Source organism: Electrophorus electricus, chromosome 14 (assembly GCF_013358815.1).
Source record: "Electrophorus electricus isolate fEleEle1 chromosome 14, fEleEle1.pri, whole genome shotgun sequence".
NCBI classification, from domain to species: domain Eukaryota; kingdom Metazoa; phylum Chordata; class Actinopteri; order Gymnotiformes; family Gymnotidae; genus Electrophorus; species Electrophorus electricus.
Window position 1 is genome coordinate 296,135 of NC_049548.1, and position 22,642 is coordinate 318,776.

The window sequence follows — 22,642 nt, forward strand, 5'->3', positions numbered from 1 at the left end:
TGTCTTTTTGATCACCAGCCACAGGACCAAAGTATTTTTGAGAATATTGTAGGTTTTCACTTGCATGTTGATTGTTTTTCCTGTGTCTTATCTTTCTTTTCTGTGTTTTTGTGTTTTGCTTGTGTTTACCCTTGGATTACTGTTTGTCGATTGCTCAAATGTCTGCCTGCCTCTCACAATGAGCCTATCCCTTTCATTAACAGACTGTTTGCAGTTGTAGCCTGTCTACCAGTCATCTGTGACATAAGACTTCACCAACTATGGATACAGCAGACAGCAACAATGCTGACATCTCCAACAACTACTTGGAAAACTGCTGCTGCAGTATCCAAGCAGGGAACATCCAAGGCGATCACTACCATCAACTAGAGGAGTTTAGTACCACCATGTTAAAGGTAGTCTGTCTTCTTCAGAGGATGTCTGCTCAACTTTCTACTATACCTGGTTTATAACCCCCCTGCCTTGTCCATTTCTTGGCTTTCATCTCCAGTACCAATGCCTGTTTCTTCAGTCTCAGAAGAGAGGATCACCTTACCAGAGAAGTATGATGGTACCTCATTTAAATGTAAGGGCTTCCTGCTTCAGTGCTCCTTCTAGTGCAACCACTGTTTATCATCTGCTACTACTAATGAGAGAAATGTAGCAACCATAATTTTGCTTTTTATGTGGGCTCTAAAATAGGCTATTTTATTTCTTTTTAAGGCTGTTTGGTCACTCTCCTGAGGATACAGAGGATAGTGAGAGACTATTGTCTTTAGTACAGAGTAATTGTACAGCATCAGTGTAACGTGGTGGTCCAAGTGCTGAAGGGCATGGAGCAGGATGAACAGACACAATTGACATGGACGAACATTTATTACATACAACATAACGGCACTCACATATAACACGAATGATGAACATGAACACAAATACGTCTAACAATAATGAGACTAATCTTGACATCAACACGCTACACCAACAATGACCAACGATACTGCACACACTAACAAGGGGTTAAATGCACAAACAAGATGAGGTACAGGTGTGTGCAGGTGTGGCCACAAACATATCCTCCCAAGTCACGTGGCAGGCGAAACCCTGTAACTCGCGGGAGGCAAGAGTTCTGTGACAATCAGACTATGACACTGAATTCTGCACCTTGGCTGCACCAAGGATGGAACGATCTAGCTCTTCTCACCATTTATAGTTCAGAGATTTGGTGAGGGCTCAGGAGGACATAGAAATAGAGATGGCTTGTTGTTACATGTTGGTGAGAATTGAGAATGAGGAAGAAAGGCTAAGTTCCTGCCACCAAGTCAGCAGAGCCAGCACCGTGGCCCATGCAACTGGCACATACAAGCCTGTCTCCCCAAGAATGACTATGTCACTTCACATTATTTTTTTGCATCTACTATCTACATCTACATCTATTTTCCTCTACAGAGCTATTAGATTTTGCAACAGCCAGTAATTTTCTTGATGAGGATTTAGACCTTGAGCTGCATTTTCCTGCTGTCCCTCTGAACCTTTGAACATTTATGCTCTGGACTGTGAGCCAGTGAGAAAGGGCTCCATCATGCATTCTTCCAGCCCTTTGGAATTCATCATTTTTCAGTGGATCCCAGTCTCACTCTAGACCTTTTCTGGTTAGCACAGTACAACACCTTTATATCATGGTCCTCTAGGAAAAATATAGCCTTTATATTGATATAGCCTATCCATCCACATGACAGTACCCTGCCACTCAACTTCCGTTGATAGCCCTCCCACTTCCCCTCAATTCTTTTAAATATCTTAGAAGTCTGCGATGTATTCAGCAAGCCCAAGGCCACCACAGTGATGATGGATTGCATTGGGGATTAATAGTAAAAGTAGTAAAAGTAGTAAAAGTCCAGCCCAGAGGTCAACCTGGAACGTAGGGAGTAGGTGAAAACCAAATGTCAAAAAAGGGAAGCAAAGGATCAAAAATAGCCTGCAAAAGACAAAGACAGTTTCCATCAATAGCTCAGTAACTGTAGGAGCAAAAAAAACCTTTATACTGAATTGGGTGCTGCTCAGCATAAAAGGGAATCCTTAATGAACAGCACCTGTAGCCCAGGCATATGTCATAACACAGGCAGTCAGGTGTTCTAGAAGACCAGTAACTCAGAATGCTGTAGTTTCTGAGTAGGTGTCATGGAGGGTGTGACTGATGGTGTGACAACTAGATAATATGAACCGCACCTGAGGGTGGGGTGAGTGGAAGATCGCCTTTTCTACCACATGTAGTCACTTTGAGTATTTAGTTATGCCATATGGCCTTTCTATTGCCCCTTCAGTATTCCAATCATTCATTAATGATGAATTCATTAATTCAACAGTTCAACAGATTTACAATATATTCCCCCTCTGTTAATAAACATGTTGCACACATCAAGTCTGTTCTACTATGCATGCCTCAGAATAATCTACATGCTAAAGCTGAGAAATGCTTGTTTCATCAAGTCACAGTCCTCTTCTTGGGATATGTCATTGCCACAATTGGATCAGAGATGGATGGCAGCAAGGTAGATGCAATTTGTAGATGTAGATGTGATTTGCAGAGCCCAAGCAAAGAGAGAAACAAAACATTCTAAACTATTCTGTATTATAACCTCGAATCTATTCTAGTGTGAGAAAATACAACACTGCCTCACTACACTAGTCTAAGATAAACAAAAGTAGAAGGGTCAGCACCCACCCACTAACCTGATGTCTCTAGACAAATGTGATGCAAAATGTAGATGCGTGCACTTTGTAAACTGTTCTCAATCAGCAACATTCATGACTATTTACACAGCTGATGAAACCAAAATGCTATCCAAAAACCGAATGTTTAATACAAAGCCAAAGTCAAACAAGCCGCAAGCACAAAGCACCGAAGTATATGAGCTAAACAACATACAAGTCATGAGCTACAAATCACAGAGAACTGAGCACGGGCTCAAAGCCGAAGCCAGAAAACCCCCCTCTCCTTTAGGAGTTCGCAATTCTGCTTATCAATGTGTTATGCTTATCACATAATGCTTGGCTTCTCCAGTTTCTACAGGATACGTGGGTTTAGCGCCACTGAGGCACCTGGAGGCCAGGGAGGCCTTTTCTACCCTAAGGAGAAGTTCACTGCTGCCCCTATTCTCAAGCACCCTGACCCACCCAAGCAATTTATAGTGGATGTAGATGCTGTGGAAGGAGTTGCAGCCATTCGTTTGCAGAGATAAATGGTTTTCTTGCAAGTATTTCTCAAGGAAGTTATCCCCTGCTGAGTGAAACTACAATACTGGAATCCAGGAAGTGAACGCATAGAAAAGTGGAAACAGTGGATAGACAGCTCGCCGATCCTTTCCTGGTTATCATCAGTCATTAAAACCTGGAGTACAGCAAAACATCGAAGAGACTAACCTCACACCAAGCCAGGTCAGCCCTATTCTTCTCCTGATTTTAGTTTTTGTCACATATCACCCTTGTTTTAGTAATGTACATTACATTTACATTTACTGCTAAATGCCATAAATATAACGTAAATTAGGAAGCTCTCTCCCAAGTCTGAAAGGAGGAGGTAGCCACAAAGGGTTTCCATGATTCTTTCTCTCACCTTGTCCACTACCCTGATTCTGTGCTCCTGTGTACCTGATTCCCTGGTCCCTTGTACCTGAGTAATGGGGTCAATGAGATCTCTGCAAGTACTATTAGAGAAGTATTAGTGGCCCAGTATGAAAAAGAAAACATTTGTCTTCTTCTACTATTTGTGCAATATCTAAGGGTTAGGGTTAGGCGTTTTGTTATTATGGCATGACCCAAGAAATTTTCTGATTGAGGGTTTGGAAGGTGGTTTTTGACATCCTGGTAGTTGTGGTGAGTTTAACATTGGGCCTCCAACCCCAGGCACGTGTGAATCAGGGTGTTTCCTGTGGCATTACTGCATGGAACAACCCACTGGGCCAAGCTGGTTCTCCAGACAGAATATTCTATGATTCTATATAACAGTTTTCCACTCATTTAATGTCCTTCCAGGACATCTGTCAAAAACCACTTTATCCCTGGACTCCTGCAAGTGTGGTCTGTCCTGTGGTAGAGGAGTGTTTGAGGAAATAATTGTAAGATCATAGCAAACAAAGGTAAATATAATTATGTGCGATGTCCATATGTCACAGTGATGCCATCCTGTACTTTTGGGAAGTCTTAATTTGTTCAAACAGCACAGGCATTTTTTCAAAAGTCAGCATAACTAATTCATTGTCTTTAATGACATGGCCAGATATAGTAAACAGTATGTTATGACTAACCAAGGCCAAAAGGCAGGGCCATAGACCTGCTGAGTCATAGTAATTAACTATTAAAGTCATGATTTTAAGGGTAGTCAGGAAATGTGCATTAACACGTATAACCTTTTCTAGTAAATGTACCTACTGTATTTGCAGATTGTACTTTGCATGAACAAACACTTATTTTTGCTTGAGTTGAACGCCTGCTTTTGAGATGTTTTAGGCACAGTGTGCAGAATGTACCTGGGTTAAGCTCTACAGTCTTTCAGCCATTAAAGTGTTGCTAGCTACTCTCTTATAATGTTTAAGTGTGGAGACAAATCTAGCCAAACCCTCTCATTAAGATGGCATCCCATGCCTGACCTACTGCATAGCCTAACCTGTTTGGACATTTATGATTTACTGCTATTTTTTTCCTATGATCCCATGCCACTATTCTTAAGGAAAAAAACTGGAATAGAAAAGAAGGTAAACCTATTTAGTGATCCACTCTTACATATGTGTTCCTTGCTTTTTCTTTTGTGGTGCCAATAATAATTAAAATACATCAAAAATGAATAAGGTAATATAACAGTTATTGTTGTTGAATGACCAGAAACAGACCATCATATGAAAAGTTTCAATTAATCAAAGCAGTTAAAAAGCTAACTTTATAACAATAAGAGCCTGTCAGATGCCACAGAGTATTTCCTTCTCCACACCTCTTCTCAACACCTCCTTTTCCCATTTGTGGGGGTGTGCAGACCCAAGGCCACGTCCTGCCTTATCTGTGGACATTGGATGCTGAGGGCAATCAGAACTCTGCCACACTTCACAGAGTTTCATTACAGTTTGTGAATTAAATTACCCAGCTGAAGCAATTTCAAGTGGGAGACAGGATTTTCTGTGTGTGTGTGTGTGTGTGTGTGTGTGTGTGTGTGTGTAAGTGTGTATGTGTGTGTGTGTTTGTGAAAGAGAGAGAGAGAGAGAGAGAGAGAGAGAGAGAGAGAGAGAAAGAGTAAGTCTGCAAGTATCAGTACAAAGGTTCATTCATCTCATGTTCCCAGGTGACATTGACTATGGGACATCCCCAAGGCACCGAAAACATACACATTTAGTAAATTCAGTGATGCAAAAAGTTATAAGCTTTTAATGTTGTTCTCATTACAAGCCCTGCAAGCTCAATTACGGAATGATCATGCATACTAGAAAGGAAAATGGATTGATTGGTTTGGAATAATGATTTCAAAGTTATTCTTCCTGACATAATGATATTTGTCAGTAATCATATGAATTACTTCACCTCTTCTTCACCTCTTCTTACACAGGGAGTTTGTATTTAAAGTCACAATGAAACTATTTGTTCTGGGAGTTGTAAGAAGAAGCTTCAGTGCTCCTAATAGATTGCTAATGGAAGAATAGTTTTCTTTTTCTATGAACAAAAAATAAAGGGAACTTCCAGAGGAAGTACTGCAGCCTGACTTACATACTCACAGGATGCTCATCATTCACTGGAACCCAAGAGGAACTGGAACCCAACAGAGTGTAAACATTATGTATAGATTTTGCTGGCTTGAGAAAGCCCAGTAAAGCTAAACGATCGTTTTTCATCTTTACATACAGCTTCTTTCAGGCATAGGAAAGGGTTTAGCCAATAACAGAAAATGTTGTAAAGTGCTTCAGATATCAGCTATGTGCTATCAGCTACAGTTCAAGGAATTAACAGCACAAGCTTAAGCTTGATAACATGCCTTTGACATGGAAAAATAATGATCCACGAATGCATGAGAGGGCAATGGTCAGGAAACTGCTTTTTGTCAGCAGGTTGAGAGCACTTTATGACCTGTTCAGTATGGAGATTATTTAGATAATTGTTGTGATATTTGTGACCTTTTATTTGTGCCAGCACCTTGGATGTTTGACTTGATGTTGGATCTTAGGCTATTTTTAGATATGTAAAAGAGATTCCACACTAATTTTCTTTAAACTCAAATGCATTATGTTGGTTAAGGCTGAAAAAGAAATAAGAATTTTATTTAGGCTGTGCAGTTTGTTTAACATTTGTTGCAGTGGGAAGAATCATCATCTTTTTTTTTTTTTTTTGATATCGCACAATGAACCAAGGTAAAGTAGGATACAGTCCAACAGTCCACAGAACAATCTAGATATTTGGCTTTACTGCAGAGCAGACAATAACAAACCCTTATAGTGCAGAGATGAAGGTGGTTTGTAGTTTGTTGAAAGGACAGTAGAGAAATTACACTATCAAGGTGTGCAGCACAATTCAAACTCCTGATATAGCTTTGTAGCAAACTAACACATATTAAACTAAGGCAACACATAACTCAAGGCAAGCAATTTTCTTAAACATTCGCAAATGTATATATAAGTACGTGTGAAGAGAGAAGAGACAGTGGACTCTAAGTTTATGTTTCTCTCATTCCTGACAGCCTGTCTTTCTTGGCATAGACACTTGGTATTACTATACACATAGTTGAAATACCCACAGGGACTATATTACATTTTGTGTTAAACAAAATGGAAAGCTTGAAGGTCATACTGTATTGAGCGCTGATTTTAGGTGGTAAAATCCAGTTTATAATGCTTGCCTAATGAATGACCTTGGACATGGTCACAATGCAAGATGAGCCTCTATAGGTTCTCCCATAAAACAAACACAAATAAACAAACAACTCAAATAAACTCCACAGGGATGACATTAGGCGTGAGCTCTCAGAAATCAAGTGGCCAGTTCAGCTATGCAGCATGAATTCTGCATTTATGAAACACCCACTTCAACAATCATCTGTTTGTCCGTCATATGCAGGAAGAGGGAGCTTGTTTTGGCATGGCCGTTGTGATTGTGTAATGCATTCTCTCTTCCCAGGATTTCCCAGCGGTGGGAAGAAATTGTCTAGGATCCCATTGCGTTTTTCATTGGTGCCATCTGTGTTTCATTAAATTCCATTTCTATGTTGTTATGCTCCAGTGCACCCCATTACAGTTACATTCACATCTGTGCAATTCCATTGTCCTCTATAATTCTGTACTCTTAACCTTTGTTTACATCCTCTCCATGGCCCATGAGACCACCCCATTCTGTTGCTCAGAGATATAGTGAAGTCCATTTGGATAAAAGTGTCCACCAAATTATTAAATATAAATGGATTGTAGATGAGCTGGACAGTTTCCTATAGCTGACAGCAGGATCAAGTAATGCTTATTACTTTGCAAAGGCCTCTTGGGAGAAATGACAGGGAGATTTTTGGACACAAAGAAGTCTAAATGACAGTAAATGACACTATTATAAGGATCCTCTTTTTAAAATGCCTTTTTAAACCCTGACTAGACTATTATCTCTGCACTTTGATGCAAAAATATTATGAATTTATTATTAACAATAAATGAAGAACAGCAGGGAATAATCTTTATCATATCAGCAATAATGCACTAACAAAGTAAGGATTTAAATTGGAATGGAACTGGGTATTTCCAGAGGTCAGATGAAGATCAGTCTGCTTTTGTTTTTCTGGCTAGGTTGGTGTAACAGTAAGGAATCCTCTTACTTAGGACACGGACTATTAAATCCTCAGGAAACTTTTGGACCATCACCAAATACACTGTCTTTGTTCAGTGAGACCTTCAAAGCTCATTAATTAATTAGTTTCTGTAGGTATTTCTCCTAGGTATGAGTGAAACAAATGAGGCACTGTGCTTGGGGAGATCACTCGAGTCTTCTGGTCCTTCAGTTGTGGGGACAGCTGTGCATGCTCTCCCCAAATGGCTCATGGGAGACAGATTGCCCCAGAAATCACATCAAGCCCTCCTCCCACTCTCATCCTCACCACTCTTACGTTTCAGATTTTCCCAGGAACTGCTCCTTTCTGTTTCTCTGATTCTCTCTCACTTGTTCTCGGTCTCTCCACCCTAAGCTGTGAGAGAATGAGCTCCTTGACAGATTCTGAGTGCAGTGATTAAAGATCAAGAGCTTGACAGCAGCGAGGATGTGCATAGCTCATCCTTTGCCTACGGCATCATTACCATCTTTGACAGCTGGAGTGAACGCACCAGAGGCAGCAGCAGCAGTGGCGAAGCTTTTCAGGCATCCGAGCCTTGCCTGTTACCATATTTACTGCCCAGTTGCCTCCTAACAGGAATTGCGAGGAAGGGCAGACAGGTAGACACAGACATAGCCAGAAAGAAGTGAAGGGATCTACCAAACAAGTGGACAGTGAGGAGAAAGAGGAAGGGAGAGAAGGAGGGAGAAACAGTGTTGGCTGCACACATTGGGGATTTGTGAGGGGAAGGCGGGTAGAGAGTGTGGGCTGGGTTAAACGGCACTTAAAAGGCGCCGACTGTGAGGATTGCAAGCCTGAGTGACAGACAGCCAGGCGGGGAGCAAGGGGGAAAGAGGGAGAGAAAGGGGGTGAGAGAAAAAGAAAGTGAGGAGTCAGAGAGAGAGAGAGAGAAAGAAGCACTGCACAGGAGTCTCCAGTGGCGTGTCCACCTACTGTTTGAGACGCAATTCTGTGGAGCACTCTGCAGTAAAGGTTTATTATCACCTTGCCCTCTTCTTTGGAATTTCTTTGCACTTTTCTAACTCTTCTGTTCTGTGGTCAGACACCCACAATGTACTTGGGCATGTTACTGCTGGCTCTGTTCGGAGTCAGCATGGCTCTAAGACCTGAATGGGAGCCTGGGACTTACCCTGAAACAGAAAGGGGGGCCAGGCAGTTTGTGGATGACTACAACAGTACTGCAGAGCAAGTTATGTACTTCAGCACAGAAGCCAGCTGGACGTACAACACCAACCTGACGGACTACAACTCCCAGCAACAGGTACGGCCCGCCGTGTGACCCAAACGTATTGTGGATGTAGTCATTTTTGTAATCCACGGGAAAGCTAACACAAATGTGCATACTGTTCAAGGAATGAAAGGTGTCGGACATTTTGGGCTTTGTGGGCAGATCCTGAGCCTTAGAGGTTTTATGGAAAATGCCCTCTTTTATGGAACATGCCCCCTTTTTATAGAAAATGCCCTCTTTGTCACAGCCCCTGCTATGATAATGTTCCATTCTGGCTTTCAAAACCAACATGATGCAATTGCTAGCCATGAAATTACACATATTCATGTCTCCTCTGCAAGTGACTGCAGTTCTTATCACTAAAATGATGTGACATGTTTTGAAGGACCCTGAGCTTGTGAATAGCTTTTAAGGAATGAAAACAGCCAGTGTCTTTTTAAACATGTTAAGAAGAGAGTAATGGAACTTAGACCAGTCTAGACATCTGTTTTGTATATGTTTCACAAAATAAATTGCAGAAGCAACTCAGTTTGCAGTGTTGTCATGCTCTGATAGCAGGGACAGTCAGTGACTGTCAGTCTGTTTGGCAAAGTAATGCTTAGCTGTAATGATTGCCACTATCCAGTATAAGAATGCCAATGTACATCTCCTATAGTTCTAGAATGTTCTAGATCATAGAGAGAGGACAGATGCTGGGCTAGCCTTACCGAACTACTACTCACCCCTACACACACCCAGACACACCAGGTATCTCTTCATGGAGCCTTTCTGTACCAGACAGCTGTCCTAACAGTATTGCGCAGCACTAGCTTAGCTGCGCTACGCCCAGCCTCACCATGCCCAGCCTTGCCACACCCAACCATGCTATGCCCAACAGGTGTGACCTCAATCTGATCTTAGTCGGTTGTCCTTGAGGTTGACCTGACACACCCGAGCACTTCTTCAGGACTAGGCCTGAGAGCAGAATTCAAGCAGACCAGACCCGGCCGAGATGTGCGGCTTCCCTGGTGTGACATCTGTTGTTCCAGGCACATCAAACGACGCGATCAAAGTGCCTCTGTACCGGGGTGGCTGTATTGGATAGGCCTGGCAGAGGGGTGTGTCCCTGACCAAAGCCAACTGGGATCCATGCTGGGTTGCTGGCTTATGGAAGCAGTAACAACCAGCACTCACATTCCACAGATAGCCAGCTACTCGGTCTGTGCACTGAGGTTAATTTTTGCGGTCTACGAATTGAAGTAGCATATGTAAATGCACAGAGAGGTTGTCACTAAAGCCATAGTAAAGCTTTTAAGGGGAATTGGGCTGAAATGGTTTATCTTGTTCAGTGTGTCATCAACCGATCTAGCAGGTGCTGATCAGATGGGCAAGATAAGGGAGGGCAAGGGACATGAAAATAAACAAAACTGATGCACACCCATGCTGCATACACTTGAAGGTCAACAGTGAAGCAAAGTGGTCATAATGTCATCTCCAGAATGAGCGGTGTGAACAGGGCCAACCAGTGCATCAGATTAAACTGCACAGCTTGCTTTAGTCAACAAGACTTTTAATTATCCTCTAAAAATAAAGGAGGGACAGGGGGAGAGAGAGACACAGAGATTCAAAAATTTGACATGGTAGGTCATGGAGAGGTGCAATGGGGTGTAAAACGGGCACCAACCAAATCAGGTCCATTTAATTCAGTTTCTTAATTTACGTGGTTGAACACTGACCTCCACCCTTTCAGAGACAAGTCATTTCAGAGACAAGTAGAGTCCAAAACAGAGATGTTCTTAAATACACCTTGGAGTCCTCATTCCATATCAGAGAGTCTTTCTCTTCCACTGTCACCCTTGCTTATTTACGGACTGGGCAGGGATCTCGGTAAAGCTACTTTCTGACAATATCTGATTTGAAAAAGTGATGTACAAATCCATTTAATCTGATTTTATACCATCCACTGTTAGATATTCCATTCTTTTATGCATTACATATGTAGTAATTTTATGTATGTAGCATTTTATGCATTATATATGTAGTAAGTTGTATACCATTGTTGAACATGTGCACAGGTCCAGGCGTCCATGGAGGAACAAGCATTTGTGGAAGCTTGGGGAAAGAAGGCCAAGGAGACCTTTAATGAGACCCTCATGGACACCTTTAACCCAGAGCTGAAGAAACTCATCTCCATGATCAACGTACTGGGACCTGCCAATCTCCCCACAGCTGAGAGAGAGAGGGTTGGTCTGCATGTTGCTTTCTAAACTAGAGAGAAGCTTTGGCCTGTGCTTATTACACAAACTAAAGATGTTTAGTATAACAATTAATACTATATTCTACAATCAATGCTATATACTAAAATCAATGCTATATACTACAATGCTAAGTGTTTTGAATAACACACTACACATGCCTGTGCGCATGCGCACACATACACACACACACACACACACACACACACACACACACACACACACACACACACACACGCAAACACAATTTAATTCAATATTGTATATAAAAGTGTCTTATGCATGGTCCTGTAGTTGAAAAGAAACCAATTAACATACTCTTTTTTTTTTTTAGTACAATGCCATTTTGAGTCGGATGGATAACATCTACTCCACAGCAAAAGTGTGTCCCAAACCAAAGGAGTGCTGGTTATTGGAACCTGGTAAGCAAACACCCACAGCATTTCATAAACCTGATAACCTTTAACCTAATATGCAATGCCTCTTGCTCTTTTTTGATTTCTTATCTTTCTTGTGTCTCTGAGAATCAAACAAGAAAGTAGAATTAGGCGACATGCAAAATCACTTACTACACACATAACGGACGCAGGAGAAATGCACGAACCAAGCAGGAAAGAAACAACAAAGGGGATAATGGATTCCTGACATGTGCTTCCTAACAACATCTAAGTGGGGGAAGACAAACAACACAAGCCAGCATTTCCTTTGTTTAGACAGTCCTAAATGTATGATGGGCTTCCATCCCACTACAACCATGCTTATGATGAAGGCTTCCTTCCAAAGTTTTCACCTCTTTGTTTATTTTCCAGATAATATTCTATTTTGCAATGGCCATCCATTTCACTTAAAGCACTCAAAATGTCACATTGTTAGAATATTTTGTCTGATTTATTCAGCATACATTTATTAATGAAATGATCTCCCAGCTTCTTTTTTTCCCCTGTGATATCTTCAATATTCATGCATCGTCATGTGTGCACAAAAGAGAAGAGCACAGCATAACCACTGCAGCTCACACACACACACACACACACACACACACACACACACACACACGCACACACACACACACACACACACACACACACACACACACACACACACACACACACACTGTTTCTCACTGGACTGTGTCATGTTGCATGTTACCAGTGTAGTGGACTTCTTCACAAGGTATGATGAAAATGACCTGTCCTTTGTACTTAGAACACAACTGTGTAAAGACTTCCAGTGTAAATACAACTGGAATCAACTAATAGTGTAGTTTCATTTTTTGACACTTTTTAGAATATTTGCAAGTTTTCACGTTTCTTGGCATTCCTTGAAAAAATGCCTCTGCTTTGTTATTACTTTCTTTTGCAGTTTTTAATGTAATATTGCTTTATTTGCATTCACAGAGCTGACTGAGATTATGGCTAACTCCCGAAGTTACAAGAAGTTACTGTATGCCTGGGAGGGCTGGCACAATGACTCTGGAGTGCCACTCAGGACCCTCTACCCTGAATTTGTGCAGCTCAGCAACAAAGCCTCAACTATGGATGGTGAGAATATTATTCTCTATGGAGAGAGAGTATGACAAGCTCTGAGAGACTCATTGGAAGACAAAGGGAGGAAGAAGAAGAATAAAGTAGAAGAATCTAATGCAACATTATGTTTCCATGATCTTTGCAGGTTTTCCAGACACTGGTGCTTATTGGCGCTCGTGGTACGAGTCTCCGACCTTTGAGAAGGATTTGGAGAACCTCTTCAAACAGCTGCAGCCTCTTTACTTGAACCTGCATGCCTTTGTCCGCCGGAAGCTCTATGACTTCTATGGCCCTAAGTATATCAACCTTAAAGGCCCCATCCCTGCCCATCTGCTTGGTCAGTTCCTGCTCTGTGCAGTGCTCATCATGTGTATCTCTACAGCTTATGTGTAACACAGATGATCTTTACAGAAAGGTTCTGATGTAAGTTGTGTGTGTTGGTCCTCTGTAGGGAACATGTGGTCACAAACCTGGAACAACATCTATAGTATGATGATTCCTTTCCCTGATAAGCCCAATGTGGATGTGACCCAAAACATGGTTGCACAAGTAAGCTAATGATGGTTGCTGATCTTCCAGTAGATATTAACCCTCCTGAAGGTCTTTCTGAAGCATTCAGCTTTAATTTATCTGATGAATCTGGTTAATGCCCTTTAGGAAATCATAATTAGCTTAATCAAGCATGTTTAAGAGTTTGAAATAAGCCCTTTAGAAGAACAGACATCCTGCAGCCCTCCATGATAATTATGTGAATATTGAAGTGAATATTAGAGAATGACTAATTAAATGTGTGTTCACAGGGCTACAATGCAACCTACATGTTTGAGGTGGCTGAAGACTTCTTCATATCCTTGGGTCTGGAGAAGATGCCCTTCAACTTCTGGAACAGATCTATGTTGGAGAAGCCTGACGATGGCCGAGATGTCGTCTGCCATGCCTCTGCCTGGGACTTCTACAACCGTGAGGACTTCAGGTGACAAATATGGGGTTACTTGTGGTATGCAGAGGGATTTCCAGGAAGCAAAGAGAATATTTATGTTCAGAGGTATTGCCTCATAGATATTCTAATCATATGTGTATTATTTACATTTTTCAAGACTGTGAGCTAGTTTGTTACTTTGGTGGCAACTATCCTGATATCATTGCCTGTGACAGGATTAAGCAGTGCACTACAGTGACTATGGAGCAGCTGTTCACTGTGCACCATGAGATGGGCCATGTGGAGTATTACCTGCAGTACAAAGACAAGCCAGTCAGCTTCAGACGTGGAGCCAATCCTGGTTTTCATGAGGCCATTGGAGATGTGCTCTCTCTTTCTGTCTCTACACCAAAACACCTGAAGACCATTGGCCTGCTGGACACACTTGTTGATGACAAAGGTAACTAGAAAGATATAATCAGTGTTCAATTGATCATTGTCTATGATGTGGTTAGAAGGACTGATTTCATTGAAAAATGCATTGACATTCTAGAGACTGACCTCAACTACCTGTTGAAGATGGCTTTGGAGAAGATAGCCTTCCTTCCTTTTGGTTATCTCATCGATCAGTGGCGCTGGGGTGTGTTCAGTGGACGTACGCCCCCTGAACGTTACAATGCAGAGTGGTGGTACCTGAGGTGTGTTTTTCAGGTCTACAACAACTGCCTGTACCTTTGTTTGAAACTTGATTAGGGAAGAAAAGCACAGAGATTGCATCCTATTACTATTTGTTTCTTGCACACACTGCAGCAACATAACAAAATGAAAATCAGTATGTTTGTTTACCAATTAGCAAATAGTAGAGATCAAATTATATTTCCTTATAGGAATATAATTAAATAATAATTTAAACACTATGGTTTACAGGACAAAATATCAAGGTATCTGTCCACCAGTCAGGCGGACAGAAGAGCACTTTGACCCTGGGGCAAAATATCACATCCCAGGAAATACCCCCTACATCAGGTGAGATTACAATCTAATGACACCACTTATTAATGTCTTTAATATCTGACTGCATTATATCAAATCCCTGTATTTTTGGTTACTGTCTTCATGTATCATTTGATTCCACTGCCTCATTCATTGCCTTGTAGGTATTTTGTGAGCTACATCCTTCAGTTTCAGTTTCATCAGAAGCTTTGCCAGGAGGCCGGACACACTGGGCCCCTGTACAAGTGTGACATTTACAATTCCAACCAGGCTGGGAACATATTACAGTAAGTACTAAACAATCAAGTGTAGCCCAAACAGACCAGACACTTTGCTGCCATTTTTACTTTGCTCACAAGGCAAAGTGTACCTGTGGTATTTTTCTTCTGCTTTTTGTATGGCATAGAATACTTTTTCATGTGGGTTTTCTTTGACTGTTTGACAGAAAAGTCATGAGTGCTGGGTCATCTAAGCCCTGGACGGAGGTGCTGCAGGAAGCTTTGGGCACAAACAAAATGGACGCCAGTGCTCTGATGCAGTACTTTGGGCCTATCACCACCTGGTTAGCAGAACAGAACAAGCTGACCAATGAAACGCTGGGGTGGCCTGACTTTGACTGGATGCCACCTGTCCCAGATGGCTATCCAGAAGACATTGGTAAGCCTGAGTGCAAAAGGGAAAGAATGTTTATTAAAGACATAGTAGTAGCATTAGACACTTCCTGTTGCTGAGTTGTACTTTTAGTAAATTCAGATGTTCTTTACTCCCAGCAGACAAAATAACAGATGAGACACAGGCAAAGCTGTTCTTGGCTGAGTACAACACTACAGCGGAGAGAGTCTGGAATGCATACACTGAGGCCTCATGGGCCTATAACACTGACATCAATGAAATAAACAAGCAGATTATGGTGAGCTTTAAGTCCGTTTCTATATATAGTCCCTCTGTCTCCAGTCATTCTCTGCCTCTATACATGTGATCAATTTGTATCACCAGCTGGAGAAAAACCTGGAGATGGCTACACACACAAAGACCTATGGATTGCAAGCCCGCAATTATGACACCACAGATTTCCAGGACCAATCAGTGAAGAGGATTCTAAAGAAACTCAGTGACCTGGAGAGGGCTGCACTCCCTGATGCTGAACTGAAAGAGGTGAGAGCATGAGAGAGAGAGAGTTCATTAAATTGAAGTAACACTCCTGTAGTGTGAGATAGTGTGAGATTCTAAATGACTTTTTGAAAAAACGTTGGTGTTTTTTGGGATATATGAATATCAATAGGACTGAGTGACAGGCAGCGGGGTTGACCAATTCTGTCTTTTTTCTCTCATAGTACAACAACTTGTTGGCCTCTATGGAGACCACTTACAGCATAGCTAAAGTCTGCAAAAAGGATGGTACATGTCTACCTCTTGATCCAGGTGAGTTAACTTCAATACAATATACATATGCTTGCATAAACAATATTTACAATGCAGGTCAAGTATAATCTAAATATCCCAGCTGTCCAGAAGTCTTTTTCTGACCATTTTTAGGGCATAACATCTCTTATAAAACATATCGGTTCCACTGTGTTTAGAATAAATCTTTACAATGTAAAATGTTATTGATTTATACCTGTGCTTAGGATGGTTACAAAATACTCAAAACGTCTTGCAGAAACTACATAACAGCAGCTGTTCTAGTCATCACAGGGAATCTCCACTTTCCCCAAATAAATCAAATCAAGTCAAATTTATTTATATAGCGCTTTTTACAACAGATGTTGTCACAAAGCACTTAGACATGTCTGAGTCCAAGCCCCCAATAAGCAAGCCAAGTGGCACGGGAAAGCTCCCTAGAGCATGAAGAAACCTTGAGAGGAACCAAAACTCAACAATGGTCAAATAGCTAACAGATGTTTGATATTTTCTACAATGAGTCTACTGATGTCCTTGCACGTGAAAGCCAAATATGTTCAGTCTTATACCATTCACTCATAGCATTCGTCTGCATCATTCTGACAGTTTGGTCTCTTTTTTATCTTTTTAGACCTGACTAAGATCATGGCTGAGTCCAGAGACTATGAGGAGCTGCTATTTGCCTGGCAGGGTTGGCGCAATGCTTCAGGAAGACAGCTCCGCCAGAACTACAAGAGATACGTGGAGCTTGCCAACTTAGCTGCACAGAGTAATGGTAATGGAAGACCTCTCAAGATTAAAGCTCCCTTTGTGGGGACAGGTCCTGCACGAAAAGCTGCAAAGGTCCCACAAGAAATGTTGTAAAGCTCCAAACATGAGAACTTGATAAGTAGGAGAACTAGGAAAATCTGGATTTACCAGAAGTCCATTCAATAGGCTACGCAATAGATTGTCATGATGTGGACTACTCCCCAGTTAACTTACCAGTCAAGTGCACATATTTTGTTATAATGCTTAAGCACTTTTAGTACACATTAAACACAAACACTTTGCTCCCCTTGACTCATCACTCCCCTACCTACAGGACATTCTGACAATGGGGCATTTTGGCGCTCTTTGTATGAGACACCCACCTTTGAGGAGGATCTGGAGGCATTATGGAAAGACCTTCAGCCACTCTACCTCAACCTCCATGCTTATGTGCGCAGAGGCCTGTTCAAAAAGTATGGACACAATCACATCAACCTCCAAGGACCAATTCCTGCACATTTACTAGGTAAGAATAGAGCTGTCAGGCACATATAACAACACTATGAACACCAGACAACTGTGAGAGAAATATTTGGCCTTTATGTTCTAATCATTCCAATTATTTAAAAGCCCATGCACAAATTTCATTTGTTTGTTTTTGACATCCCAAAATTATTTATGCCGATTCAAACAGACCAAAGTAATAACTATGTGCTGATACGTAAAAGCTGTAAGGATTCATATCAGGTTAATAAATACATTATTTAATTTGCTCCCCATGCATTAGCCATCATTTGGTGGAGTACAAACAAATTTCTATTTCTTCATTTGGACTTTAAGCCTTCAGAGTGAATCTGAGTGAAGCTTGAATATATATTTTTTTATATTTCCCCAGAAAGCACATTAATATTCCATTGCTGTTTGTGGCAATGGCATAGGAAATGGCAGGATTTAATGTGCTTTCAAAACCATCAAGCGTGTGTGTGTGTGTGTGTGTGTGTGTGTGTGTGTGTGTGTGTTGGAGTGCGTGTGTATACATCTACATGTTCAATACATATCTGTGTGTGAGTGTGTGTGGACACATGTGTACTTCCACATGACTAAAGATGCAGGGGCTTCAAATTCCAAGCCCAGCAGTTCATCTTGATCTCAGTGCCAGTGCACTGAGTCACTGACCCATTTCCCCTTTTTGACTCTATTCTTGCATTCTACTCTCAGGGAACATGTGGGCCCAGACCTGGTCTGGCATTATGGACCTGGTTATACCCTACCCTGATGCCACACAGGTAGATGTCACCCAAGCCATGTTAGTCCAGGTAACTATAAACATCACTATTCTCAAAAGGAGTCTGAAATTAGATTCTTCTGTCTAGTGATAAAAATACTGCCACCAATCATCCTATGGTAGAAATGTTATATGTAACACTGAGGTCATTGGCAACTTGGTTTCTTTCCCCCAGAAATGGGATGCTCATCGCATGTTTGAAGAGTCTGATCACTTCTTCACTAGTCTGGGCCTGGAGCCCATGCCTAACGAGTTCTGGAATAAGTCCATGCTGGAGAAACCCACAGGCGGCCGGGAAGTGGTGTGCCATGCTTCTGCCTGGGACTTTTACAACCGCAAAGACTTCAGGTATGTGGTATTGAAACAAAATCAAAGGGAAATGTTTGTTTCACTATAGAATAATACACCTAATAAAGTACTTTTAATCAAACAGTTTCAGAAGACATTAGAGTTCCTTGAGACCCAGCCAATGAAAAAGCAAAACACGTTGATCATTTCTTTAAGCATTTACAATATTAAACAAATCTCAAAAATGGCTCTAAACTCTTCCCTGCCGAGTAAAAAGAACAATAAATTAAACAACAGTTCTTCTTTTCAGTACCTCAATTGCTTTGAATTTCCTCTTGCCTTGTTAGGATCAAGCAGTGCACGGTGGTGAACATGGATGACCTCATCACTGTGCACCATGAGATGGGGCATGTGCAGTACTTCCTGCAATACAAGGACCAGCCCATCTCTTTCCGTGATGGTGCCAACCCTGGGTTCCATGAGGCCATTGGTGATGTTCTGGCCTTGTCGGTGTCCACACCCAAACACCTCCACACCATTGGCCTGCTAGACAAGGTGGAGGATAACCCAGGTAAGTTGGTTGGTTGCTAAATAACCCAGCTGAATATAAGTATGTGTCTCATCACAATGCCTTTGTGCAGATTTTAGGACTTTGATATCACATCATGCATCCCCCCTCTGCCATGTGTTTGTCTAATTTAACACAAAAGACGGGTCATTAGTTAGGTAGGGTGGTATGAGCAGTGACCCCACCCCCCCCACCCCCCCAAAGTTGACATAAAACCTATACCACTGCTGCTGTTACAACAAAATGCAGCATAGCAAGATCAACATGACTGATTCTGGTGTAACTCACCCCACAGAGAGCACCATTAACTTTCTGATGAGCATTGCCCTGGATAAAATCGCTTTCCTGCCATTTGGCTACCTGATGGACCAGTGGCGGTGGAAGGTGTTTGATGGTAGGATATCAAGTACAGAGTACAATAAAGAGTGGTGGAACCTCAGGTGAGAAAAGCCTGTTCTGTAAGCAATCTACTACTTTATAACTGGCTTGCTACAAAACCACATATAATTCTTCCTCCAGGCTGAAGTACCAGGGTTTGTGCCCACCCGTGCCTCGCACGGAAGAGGACTTTGATCCTGGGGCGAAGTTCCACATTCCTGCCAATGTACCCTATGTCAGGTACACATTTAAAACAGTTCAAAACTACACAATAAAAGTAGCATGGTCTCTCATTTGTCATCCAGGCAAAACTCCAATAATTTGCCAGAAGGGAGCATTTATATGAGAGCTGATCTGAGGAAGCCATTGTTGTTGTTTTTTTTCTGAATTAGGTACTTTGTCAGCTTTGTGATTCAGTTCCAGTTTCATAAAGCACTGTGTGAAGCTGCTGGCCATACTGGTCCCCTTCACAACTGTGACATCTATCAGTCCAGAAATGCAGGCCAACTCTTGGGGTCAGTACACCATCTGCTGCATAGGTCAATAAATAAATAAAACAAATAAATAAGAAAGTAATAGATAAAGAGGGAAATTTAGCAGATTTTATCATCTTTTTTCTCTATCTTAGCTTTTTATACTTTTTATTCTTAATTATCCACATATGATAATTAAGAATATGCATATTCTAGCATGGGTGCACAAAAACAGAGTCACAGTTTACTGTCAGCAGATGTCAGTGTGAATGACACTGTATCCCAAAAAACAATGCTTTCTTTTTATTAATGTTAGTGTCCCTATCTGTGTAGGGATGTGATGAAGCTGGGCTTCAGTAAGCCTTGGCCAGAGGCAATGATGATGATCACTGGCCAGCCCAACATGTCTGTGCAGCCTCTAATGGAGTACTTCCAGCCCCTCACCCACTGGCTGGAAAAGGAAAACCAAAGGAACGGTGACATCCTTGGCTGGCCAGACTATGACTGGATGCCACCCACAAGTGAGTCTCTTTTGTCTGGAGACTGAACTTTCCTGATGACACTTATGTGGCTGTTGTAGTAAATTAGACAAAAAAATAAATAATAAGCCTTCTTTAGGTGGCCACCATTATCTATTTTGGATGATAGGACAAAAACCAGTGAATTGGTAGTAGGGGGTCCAATTGCTCTGGTACTCTGCCAGAATATTCATGGACTGCAGACTTTTAGATTGTCCTTTACTTTATTCGGCAGCAGGTTAGTTTCATTTAAAGTTTTAACCATAAAAGTTCACCGAAGGCTCAGAGCCCAGTCTCCCAACTGCTTTATATGTTACAGACTACATGCAATACGCAAGGACTCAACCCAAATGGACCCTCATGTTCCTTACAATTCAAAATTAGTTATACTGACCACAACTGACTTTTCATTTTGGAGAGGCAGGACTTTCTGCTTCTCTTGCATCAGCTCACCAACCAGTCAGCACTCTTTTTAAAATGTATTTAATCTTTGTATCCAGGCAAGTCATTAAGAACAGTGGTTCTTAATGACAGTGGTGGCATGACAAGCAGCAAGAGCCACATGAGGGAAGTAAAAGGAAAGAAAATAGGAACTAGGAATTAGCAAAGCACACACGACGGTTTAAAAGTAGTTAGCAAAGAAACAGGTACAGATAAAATAAAAGTGCAATTTAAGCAATTCTTAAAATAAGAAATTGAAATGAATGTTTCCAATTTCAGTGTTTTTTTTTTGTTTTTTTTACAATGCATTCCAGTCATATGTAAATGAAGAGCAGCCAGAAGAAGGATTTGTTTTTGCAACTATCAGTTGAATATGAAGACCTAGTGTTGCGTTTAACAGATACTGGCTTTAACAGAGATTGTAAGTACAGTGGAGTCTGTACATTACGAGTGTGTAAAGATAATAATGTGGTGTGTTCTAAAAGGGGCATTTGTAAGCTTAAGGACACCATAAATCTGTAAACACCATCACCATAATCAAATTGAGGGAAAATAGTCACAAACCAGAGTAATTTTAAAAGAAGATTGTAAAAGAAGAATGGTTTCTGTAAAAAGCATATCTTGATCTAGTGTCCTATTGCCTAAAACCTGTTTGCTGTAGAAAAAAAGAAAATACACAGGTAAGTTTTATTTGTTACTTTTAGTGTAATACATACATTTCCAAAATTAGAGGGTAGATTATGGACAAGTGGTTAGAAACAATTCTATTTATTTATTTATTTATTTTTAACTCCATTAACCCCTTTCATTTTGCACTCACTTGCTGGCGCCTTGCTGCCGTTTTGCAGTCATTTGTGGATATAACAGGAAGAATAATAAGTGTCCTTGCTCCACATAACTGCATCTGAGTACACCCTAGACAATAGCTCCAGTTCTTATATTTCAAGGATATTGTTCAAATGGAAACCACAAACCAACCATGCTGCCTACTCAAGCAACTGTTTGCTACCACAAGAGTTCTGTCCTCTCTTAAAGGGAAAGGCTCATTAGTCTACCACTGTTCATTCTAACAGGAATTATAGGGGGCTCAGTCACTGCAGTCCCCTGCACTATGGGCCTCTGTGTGATCACCCCCAAACTTGATATACCTCAACCACCCCTCTACCCCTCCCAACCACCCCTCCACCTTAGTAAAGCCTTTTGTACTGTAGCTTCTCCACTTGTTTCCACTCATTTCTGTAGTCTACACTCATTTCTCTCTCAACTGTGTCCAGCAGGTGGTGTGGAGGTGGTAGAGGAGCTCAGCACAGTGAACTTCCTGGGTCTGAGTGTGGATGAAGCCGGAGCTGCCGCTGGCCAGTGGATTCTCCTGGTGCTGGGAATCGTTCTCCTCCTCTCCACCGCCTTCATAGGCTACAAATACAGGAAAGCCAGGCATCTACAAAACAAGTCTAGCTCCCAGGTGGAGCTCAAATAGGAGCCTTCAAAGAAGATATCATCTGGAGGCTAAAATTCCTGTGTGGTTATTTCTGAAAAAAAAAGAAAAACGTCCACCTTGCTTTAATGTGTCGTATATTTATTAATAATTTTTGGTCAAATTTATTTGACTATGCAATGAAGAATGACTGTTGTAATTTATTTGTAAAAATATGAACCTTGTATTTTAGTTGGGTAGAGAATGTTTTCACTTATTTGTTTGTAAAGTCTAAACTATGTGTGTGTTTTTAGATTGATTTTATTTCAAAATCCTTTATAGATGAAAAAAATAAGACTATTCAATTTTTTGACTTACCATTTCTGTGGTAAAAGGCCATTCCTCCA

At 41.3% G+C, this 22,642-nt stretch overlaps 1 protein-coding gene across 4 annotated transcripts; it reads left to right on the forward strand.

Annotated features, from left to right (window-relative positions):
* The first annotated feature begins 8,063 nt into the window (after positions 1 to 8,063).
* On the forward strand, positions 8,064 to 22,642 carry ace (angiotensin I converting enzyme (peptidyl-dipeptidase A) 1). 4 transcript variants are annotated; one of them, XM_027021903.2, is made up of 25 exons: positions 8,064 to 9,080; positions 11,102 to 11,269; positions 11,616 to 11,703; positions 12,679 to 12,822; positions 12,953 to 13,144; positions 13,259 to 13,356; positions 13,608 to 13,780; positions 13,963 to 14,186; positions 14,280 to 14,424; positions 14,654 to 14,752; positions 14,884 to 15,006; positions 15,165 to 15,376; positions 15,493 to 15,629; positions 15,716 to 15,874; positions 16,054 to 16,141; positions 16,752 to 16,895; positions 17,205 to 17,396; positions 18,089 to 18,186; positions 18,331 to 18,503; positions 18,791 to 19,014; positions 19,307 to 19,451; positions 19,531 to 19,629; positions 19,782 to 19,904; positions 20,196 to 20,383; positions 22,096 to 22,642. In XM_027021903.2, the coding sequence occupies exons 1-25, from the start codon at positions 8,871 to 8,873 to the stop codon at positions 22,296 to 22,298; spliced, it is 3,849 nt and encodes a 1,282-aa protein (XP_026877704.2). In that variant the 5' UTR covers positions 8,064 to 8,870; the 3' UTR covers positions 22,299 to 22,642. The 4 variants fall into 4 exon arrangements, with proteins under 4 accessions (XP_026877704.2, XP_026877702.2, XP_026877705.2 ...); XM_027021901.2 differs by having other exon boundaries at positions 8,065 to 9,080; positions 15,490 to 15,629; XM_027021904.2 differs by having other exon boundaries at positions 8,066 to 9,080; positions 22,099 to 22,642.